Source organism: Erpetoichthys calabaricus, chromosome 5, assembly GCF_900747795.2.
Source record: "Erpetoichthys calabaricus chromosome 5, fErpCal1.3, whole genome shotgun sequence".
Lineage (NCBI taxonomy): Eukaryota > Metazoa > Chordata > Cladistia > Polypteriformes > Polypteridae > Erpetoichthys > Erpetoichthys calabaricus.
The window spans coordinates 64,723,286-64,732,684 of NC_041398.2; the positions used below are offsets into that span (position 1 = coordinate 64,723,286).

Here is a 9,399-nt window from a genome sequence, read left to right on the forward strand (position 1 = left end):
GTATTAACTCCTCTGTCAGTAAGGTACTGCACACCGTATCGGAATCTTATTCGGGTGAAAGTCCACATCACACTAGTTAATTCTCATGAAAAAGTCAGCCATATGAATCCTGTACGAAATATCATACAAAGGACTGAGGTAAGGATATACTGACTCTTGCCATAATTAGTGGCAACCCAAAATCGGGCAAAATTAAATGATTTAGTTTGAACAAAAAGAAACCAAACGTCTTGATTTGACGATTAAAATAGTTAACACCAATTCTATGTTTGAAGAATTGAACGAAGTGGGAAACACATCAACGCTTAGTTTCTAGTAAAGCTGCGTTTTTCTTATAAACTTGGCAAAAACGTAAGGGATACATGGGGCGAGTCACACTTTCATCCAGTGGACACGATCTCACGTAAAAGCTCACACTAAGCGCGTGCTAATTCTCCGGGGACACGGAGACTGGCACAGCGGTGCGCTCACTGTCATTGGACTGCGGCTGCGCAGCTTTAAGCGCACATTTCGAGACAGAGCGTAATAAGTTCTCATTTTGACTGCAGTCTATTTAAATTTCATGATATCAGTGACTGTGAAGAGATGTAATTTCTCTGTCAAAAATTATAACATCCCAGCGCTTCAAGTGTCATTACTCGCAGTGAAGGTTGTCAAAAAAACTCACTTACGGAAGCAAACGAGAGGAAGGGGCTAATAGGATTAGAAGACATCGTTTAATGCTGTCTCAGGGATGTTTGACTACTGCAAATTGTGTTGGAAACAGTTCAGTATGAGAAACCGTACATTCGATCAGTCGCGTCAGGTAAAGGAAACCTGTGAATCTCATTCAGAATTTGTGGAAGCGCTTCTGTAATGACCCGCAAAGTGATTATCCCCATCGATTTAACAGTATGTTCCCCTGGTAAGAAGAAACTTTGTCCAAAGAAAAATCTTTATAACTGGTTCAATACAATATCGCGTTCATGGTCACGTTTTATTTTCATTTCTTGATAGCATGTCAATGTTTATTCATGCCTTACTAAAAAAATAAACATAACACAGCTTGCCTCACTTTTGATCATTACGCTATCCAGCGAGGTACAGGTACAAAAGACACTGAAATAATAATTTCCAACTTCATGTGTAAAAGTGAACTTTGTAACATTTAATTGCAAAAAGAACAATCGCTTTTTCCCGCGAACGTAACAGAGCTGTACATACAGTATATACTTATTAATTCATTTGATTGTTTCCGTTTTAAGTGGTTCTGTCTCAGCAAAGTGCTCTTCTGGCATTTATTTAGTTCCGAGCAACACCTCAATGATAAAATTATAAATTTAACTATATAAGCAACTATACATTTACAATGCATATGATAAATTGAAATTACATTAAAAATGTTTCCATCCCCATATACTTATTAATTAAATATCTCCCAGCAAAAACATGTCACATATTTCCCGCCGTTATTTTCCCAATAAATTAGTCCATTTCACTTTGCTTAGTTTAATGTCAGTCACAGGCAGTCTGAATAGCAGACACAGCTGATGTAGCAAAACGGCACTGTATAATCCAGTTACCCTGAGATCAAATGGGCATATGTAAAATATTAAGCAGTCAAAAGTGTAATAATGAAAAAAAATCGTCTTATTTAAATCCAGTTATCATGTATCACTGCTATTATATCACTTTTAATGTAACGGCACCGGACCCCATAATGTGAGACGTGAAGACTGTCTTTTCCCCGTGTTGTTTTTATTGGTGTCTGGTCTTGTAAAGTTGGTGCAGATTCGAGCTAAGTTGTCCAAATCCCGTCTTTCTTTCTGAATATATTCATAAAGAAATGGTGTTTCCAATCATCAATGCAGGTGTTTCAGCGGCGGTAAGATAGACAGTGCAGGTCTAAAGTCGGCGTCCTTCCCTTGAAAAGTCCACCGTTTTGACGGAAACCTTGAATAGAAAAATCGATTCAAGTCAGAATGTCTTAAAGCGTCCATTTTGCTTGGTTAAGTTTGCTAATGCTGAACACGGGTCATGCGTGTGTCTGCTGTTTCAATAAGTTTCGGAAGTTTACGTTTCAGTTTGAATTCTGCTTTGCCCAGCAACCTCCGTTGTATACAAGAGTTATAAGTGAGGTGTATAAAAGGCCGGTGTCCCGTAAGCCTGAGAGCCCAAAACGAAAGGCGATAAGACAGCGTGGCTTGGCAGGAAGGGCAGCTGGGCGGTGCACACTAGCCCACCAGGAGTGTGACCGGAGTAGGTGGCATGCATGGACAACGGTCCCCCCATTGGAGGTGATGGACTGAGCGGGCTAAGACCACTGCCTAAAGGCCCTCCGCCGGCGCCGCCACCTCCTCCACCACTGCTGCCGGTAGGGGCGCTGGTGTCTGCCCCAGGGTTCTGTTTCTTCCATTTGGTTCGGCGGTTCTGGAACCAGATCTTTACCTGTGTCTCAGTCAGGCTGAGGGAAAGGGCCAAGTTGAGCCTCTCACAAACAGACAGATAACGGGTAGACTTGAATTTATTTTCCAGAGCCACGAGCTGCTCATAAGTGAACGCAGTCCGGGCTCGACGAGGTTTGCCGGACTTCGAGTCCGATCCGGTGCGCTTTCTCTTGGGCTTGGACTGTTGACTTTGGCCAGACGATTGCTGCTGCGATTGTTGGGGGGCGCCTGGAGTCGAACTTCGTGTCAGTGAGTCGGCCTCTTCCTGGAGCCCAAGATCGTTCTCTGCAGCGCCGGCCATTGCGCCGCTGCTCTCTTCGCTGCACAGTTCATCGTCCTGGGCCTCACTCTCCGGGCTTTGGGGGCTCCTGTTGAACTCGTCGCACTCCTCCGCCTTGTATACAATCCCGTCTTCTGCAGTGAAAGGAACACAATTTTGAATTAGAAAAAAAGCTGTTTTCTTTCGCAAACAAGCCGCATTAAGTACCACAAAGTATCTGACATGAAAATCATGAGATGTCATACTTGTTATATAGCGCCTGGCGTTGATTTTAGTAATCCAGTAAGTGAAAGTTAGTCTCTCCTGAAAATATATAATTATTAAATAACATTACTGTAAACTATATTATAGAAATTTAATATTTAAGATGTGGGACCAAATTAAAACGACTGCAGAAAAAAATAAATTTGTAAATACAGTACGTGAAAACATCTTCTGTTTCATTTATATTTTGTTAATCAATGTTAAACCCCGAACGCTTTCATTTGGCAACTCGAAAAGAGGCCTTATGAAATAACTCTTTCATAGGAAAATTGTACAAAATTGTGTAACACAATGTTTGATAACACCGATTTTACAAGCATGCATTTAAAAAGTCGGTTCAATTATATGATTATATTCTTGTGAATTTTATAAGCCTACGTAAGTCACGACCACATTCGAGTCAGTAATATAAAAAGAACATGGTTTAGATATAGCACATAGTTTATTTTATTAACTGTTAATAAATATGTGTATTCTGAAAGTAACTGTCAGAAAACACGCCAGATGTAAGTTTAACCTTACTCCAATTGTATACTTTGCAGTTTAGTGATGGAAACTGCGGGAAAATAATATACTTTGATTAATGTCAATGAGGGCTTAAGTATTATACTAACGTTCACGTTCATTTTATATCCGCTATATTAGAATTTATTTTCTCAGTGTACTTGATGTTAAAGCAATAAAGTAATTATATGATTGAACAATAGTCTAACACACTTGTGAAAGTGCACGTATGCTTAACTCCGGCACTCACCTTTGTTCAATTTACAACCTATAGTTCAATTAATTAATTTTCTATTACTGCATGGTGTTAAACTGTGCAGTTTTAATAAATTTCGTCTATGGTCCATTTCTCAATATATACACGTCTAAAAATATATAACAATTGCCCCAAAATATAATAAAGGAACATAGTCATCCATAAGTTAATTGGAACGTTTTGATTTTTTTGCGTTGACGTGGGACGTTTAGGTCGATTGAAGTATTTTTTTTTTAAAGACGAGAATCAGATTATCTTCAATAACTCATGACTTTTGTGTCAGACTAAACTAAACAGACATGTGGAAATATTTTGATTGTGATTTTTTTAAAGAGATCCTTTTCAATTTTTTCAGAAATTATTTCCGAGACCAGAAGGCAAAGAGCTTCAGACTAAATCGGAGCACCGGTCAGGATGTTCTAGTAAGAAAAAAAATGTTAAAAATATCTCTGTACAAATACTTGTTTTTACCTCTTTCCTGCTCTACATACATATCGATTGTTTATCAATACTGAAACTTTAAAATATACGCTTTAAATGTAGCTTTTCGTAGTCAATGACATGATTGTTTAATTACAGTTTGTAAGTTTATTTGCGGAACATAAACATATGTAAGGATCACTTCTTACTGTGAATATGTGAAGATGTAGAACTTTAACAGAGTGCATAATTTTAAAAATAATGTTAGTACACTAGCGCATGTATTTTTTTTTTAATCATGTTCAGTTAATTCAGTGCTGACTATATTAACTACCACTACTGCTATCAAGTGCATTGTATTTGATTTCAGGTATAGTTAAAACACAACAGGAAAACCGTAACAAATTAAAAGTATAGGTTAATATTATGTTATTAAAATGTATTAATTACTTTCGAATCAACACGTTCCTGTAATTCTACTTGTGATTCAACTGTTTATTCAACTAAAATAATATAAATCAATGAACTTTGAGTTACAGTACTATCTATACATGTATTTTCGACGGATTAAGACCAAGAATCTTGTTTTTCCCCCTTTTCTTTCTTTTTTATTTTAGAAAAGGCAATCTCCTTCTTTGGGTCGAAAGCAATCCACGATCAATAGCAACCCTTAATAAGTGTAATAGGTTTTAATCGAGTAATTATCCGAATTTTGACCCTATAATTTAGATGTTGGAGGGGAGTTTGCAAGCTGCCTGAAAGAGATATGCACAATTCGATAATAGGATATCGACCAGGCCAGTCCAACATGCCACTCTGGGGCGATTTTCCCCATTATCCAGCCTCTTTAACGCTGCTAAGCACATTTTAACTTAAATGTAATCGAAGGAATTTAATTGTTTTTCTAGAGATAACCAGCGTTTTGTCACAATTAGTCTGATTCGTCCTAAAAAAAGCCAAAGGGAGAAGAAAAAATTGAATCTGTCGCCTAGAGCACAGGAGAGCAAACTCGGGCCAGATCTGACTTTGTAGATTAGGACACAGGGGCTTTTGGAACAAGCGTAACAAGGGAGCAGACACTAAAACAAGGAATCCAAAATGTACTAACAACTTTATTCGATTTTACTGTTTTTATGCCGAGTACGATAGGTTGTATTAATAGGTACCGTCCCTGAATTTGACAATTATGTAAAGAACTGAACTCAAAGAATGAAATGTCACAGTAGTGAGCAGTCTTGATCCGTAGCCGTTTTATTTAGTTTTATGAATTGAGGTTTACTGTCTTTCACAAGAAGAAGTTATTTTCTTCTCATCTAAGTTCAAACAACGCCTCGTTAGTGACTTCATAGAGAAAGTCCTAGTTGCTGACAGCTATTCTGTCATTGAATTTCAAGCCAATACACAGTACACCAATAAATGCCGACTAACATGTTTGTACAGTTAAAGTTGTCGAAGCCCTGTATGCATGCTAATTCTTTTTTCTAAACTTAATACACCCAAACGCTTAAACATTCCGAAAGACCTGATCAAGTCGTCTCTGTGAGAGCATACAGTACACATATTTACACACTTAAGTACAGCAGCTCCTCGTGTTATTTTTACTTAAGCAAAACTCAGTCTAAAAGTTCATTAACGTGTTCTTTCATTTCTGCATCTGCAATTACATACATAGATGTCAGGTTGGTTTGTTAAGAACTTATGTTTTCTCCATTTGATCACGAAATAATTACAAAACATGATTTTGTTACAGAGCGGACAAACCTATTATAAGACTGTTATTATCTAAGACCATATTTTCCAAAATTTGCTTTAACATTTGAGTATTTACTCGTTAAGCCGGCACTTCAATGTTGTTTAACACTCGTGTCCGCATCTATTCACGATTACACGAAACAGCATGCAGAACCGCAACAATGATGCCAACTCCGAGTATACTTTCGAGCGCCTCGCCAGGAAGTTACAGGAGGGCAGATACTCACTTATGATATCCGAAGATTTCTTACACGTGTCGAACTCTTCCGAGAAGCCCTTCTGGTCAGCAGTTTCTCTGGACGAATCCTCAGCGGCAATATTTTCAGTTCCAAGCGAGAAATCGTGACCAGCTCGGTATAAAATATTAGTGCCGTAACGCTTTTTGCTGTTAAATTTATTAGGGTCCAAAATGTCCAAGACGGAAAAGGAAGTGGTCCTGTGGATGGTGGGAGCAGCTGCTACCTCTTGCCTGGGTGAATTACCTTGATTGTCCGCCTGCCTGTCCCTCCCTGTGGGACACGAGAAGACGGGTAGCTCACTGCCGGACAGCCTTTGCTCGGCAGGAGGATCCATGCTCTCAGGTCGAAGGCTGCAGGGGACCGTGTCTGGCGCTGAAGAGATGTCACCCATCTGGACCTTGTCTCTGTTCACATTCATGACTTTCCCGACAGGCGAACAAGTAAATGCCCTTGCTGTCGTCGCACAGTATCCCTCGCTTGTTACTGATTTTTAAAGAAAGGGGAGAAAACGCGTATAATTACATGAGCAGATCAGTGGTTCTGGTTCTTTACTGCCACTATGTCTGTTTGCTTAGGACCACCATGAACGTGCTCTTCTCGGCAGAGTTCCTGAATTCGGTCAGAAGGTGACAGTCCTTCTACAGGATGGCGATCTCTACAGCTCCGCTCCTTTTTTGGTTCTCTACCATCCCCTCATGCCCGACTACGGTTTATCCCCCCCTCCCCTCCCCAGCCCCCAGTTCGCACAAAGGCGTCAGGGTGCACCTTATTTATGCATTCATATTCAGCTTCGCATTGTAATTGGCTACAAATTAATCCCGTGCCCCTAATAGTCTGCAATCTCCTTCTGAGAGCGGCACAGAGGGAGAGGGAGGGGAAGAGTGAAGGATGATACCGCATCTGATAGCCACTTGGCTGTCATCTTTGTCTCCGAGCCCCTCGAGTCGACTGAATACCGTGCAAATAGTCCGAGTTTTTCATTTACTTTATTGTTTACCGTGCGAAGACATTTCTATTATAGCTGACAAATCTCGTAAACACTTATAATGACGTTTCTTTTACAACACATGAGAAACATTAAAAATCATAACACCAGAACTTAAGATTCTTTCTTTCTTTTGGAAAATTGTAAAAAGTGACATCAGCAGACTGCTCGATTATTGTCATTTTTTGCCCCCGGATTGTATGGGAAACCTTTTTGATAAGTATCGATTGAGGTTTCTCTTTATTGTAGTACTCTCATTTGTGAGTGTAAATTATTGCAAAAGTTAAAGTTATGCTTTTACAACAAAACGTGAAAGTCAATATTTTCCAAAACAGAATCGCCATTCATGTATGGAGCAGTAAAACTCCAAAAGAGTGAATTACTGGCGTATTAATCCCGTTATCCATTTTTATTGTCAAAAAAATTCATCCGAATTAGCGAATGCAAATTTGTAACCGTAATACACAAATACACAAACACACACACACATATACATATTATATATATATATATATATATATATATATATATATATATATATATATATATATATATATATATATATATATATATATATCCGTTTCATTTCCTACACAGCGGAGCGACTAAGTCCCTACAATGAGAATTAGCTGCCAAAAAGTAAAATTGGAAGCACATGAGGAAAATTAGATTTTTTCTTTCTGAGAGGTTGGTGACACATACAAGGACAGGTCTTTTGCAATTACCGCGGGCAATGATCCTTTGGAAAGCAGAAATTAAAAGTTGGGAAAAATAATGGGTAAAACAATCAGCTGTAATTTTGGTAGGGGTGAACATGATTAGCCCATCAGAGGGCTATGCCCAGGGGAGTTGGTGTACAGCTTTGGATTCAGGAGACCAGCAGCAGCCGCTCAAAATCTGTAATGTAATAGCTATTAGATTTTAATCAGGAATCCCTTCAGTGTCCTTTTCCACAAAGGATAGAATAGGGCTTGCTTTCTTTGTATAAATACAAATTAGTGGTTTTTTTTTGGTTGTTTGGGGTTTTTTTTTAATTATACAGACTTGTAGAGAATCCCAACTTATATTTTGACAATGTAAAATATCATTTACTGTAGTAATGTGAAAACAGCTTTATTTCACAATTTAGTTCTGATATTCATTGCGCAGTGCGAAAATTATGAATACTACGTAATTTTCTACTTTCTCTTTATAATAGATAAGCAAGCAGTCTAGAAAATTGTGTTTGTATTAAGTGAATTTATGACTACCAAATTTGTATTAATTTCGGTAGTATTACATCATGCCTGAAGAAGGGGCCTGAGTTGCCTCGAAAGCTTGCATATTGTAATCTTTTTAGTTAGCCAATAAAAGATGTCATTTTGCTTGGCTTTTCTATTAATTTCGGAAGAGGCAATGCTATGGTATTTCTCTCAGTGATATTGTAAATACATTTTGTTAAGTTAGCCTATAGGTCTTTGTGATCGAATTGACAATAACGACAAAGGCAATAGAGTTTGGAAAATGTATCAGCAAAAGGCTATCGATATTCAGTTATGTAATTCCACCCGGACTCTCCTTTGGGTTATTGTGGTCTCCGAAGGAAAAATACATTTTATACTGTTTTAGTGATGTTCTTCACTTCCATTTGTTACAATTTTCTTTTAATTGCTAAAGGTGCTCCAGCCGTAGTTATGCAAAACTATGTATGCGAATGCGAAAAGCACAATGGAAAAGACTTAAATATTGCAATGACATAAAGGCAAAATGCCCAAAGGAAGCCGGTGAGGGCCACCACTCCGCACTTCCAGACAAGCTCTATAGAGATGTTGCACAAGCCCTAATCACAATTGATTGGCCATAATGCACTCATCTGCGGGCATTCCAGTTCCACAGCCGCCCCTGGTTATCTGCTAACTGGAATGTTGCACCTGATCATTTGGGTCACTGAGATGAATTCTGACATCTAATATCTTTCTCAGCCTCCGCAGATGACCATTCTTTTTTGCAAGTCAGTTTTGTTTAACAGAATATCTTAATAACAAATCTATTAGGGATAGAGCAAACCAAACCATCATGGAAGCGCCTTACCCAATTTACAATATTTTTCATCGTCACTCGCCTCGATCTTTCTTTTCTTTGTTTCTTAACGAAGAGGGCAGAGCTTCATAAAACAATGTGACACCCACTTTTCACTCATTCTAGTATTTTTTTATTTTCCAGTATCATTCGGGGATAGCTACTTTACACAACAAATACCAGTGGTAAATTAACTGTTATAGTATTAAAGTTAT

The 9,399-nt window shown here is 38.4% G+C and overlaps 1 protein-coding gene across 1 annotated transcript; it reads right to left on the reverse strand.

The window, feature by feature from the left end:
* Positions 1-627: 627 nt before the first annotated feature.
* nkx1.2lb (NK1 transcription factor related 2-like,b) lies at positions 628-6,794 on the reverse strand. Its single transcript, XM_028803069.2, has 2 exons — positions 6,130-6,794; positions 628-2,840 (listed from the first exon to the last, which is right to left on the reverse strand). The coding sequence occupies exons 1-2, from the start codon at positions 6,557-6,559 to the stop codon at positions 2,107-2,109; spliced, it is 1,164 nt and encodes a 387-aa protein (XP_028658902.1). The 5' UTR covers positions 6,560-6,794; the 3' UTR covers positions 628-2,106.
* Positions 6,795-9,399: the final 2,605 nt, after the last annotated feature.

Excerpts from the sequence above, each read along its gene's own strand:
- nkx1.2lb (XM_028803069.2), bottom strand. The coding sequence starts at position 6,559 with ATGAATGTGAACAGAGACAAGGTCCAGATGGGTGACATCTCTTCAGCG. Across the intron at positions 2,841-6,129 it reads GAAATCTTCGGATATCATAA|AAGACGGGATTGTATACAAG; the intron begins GTGAGTATCTGC and ends CTTTCACTGCAG.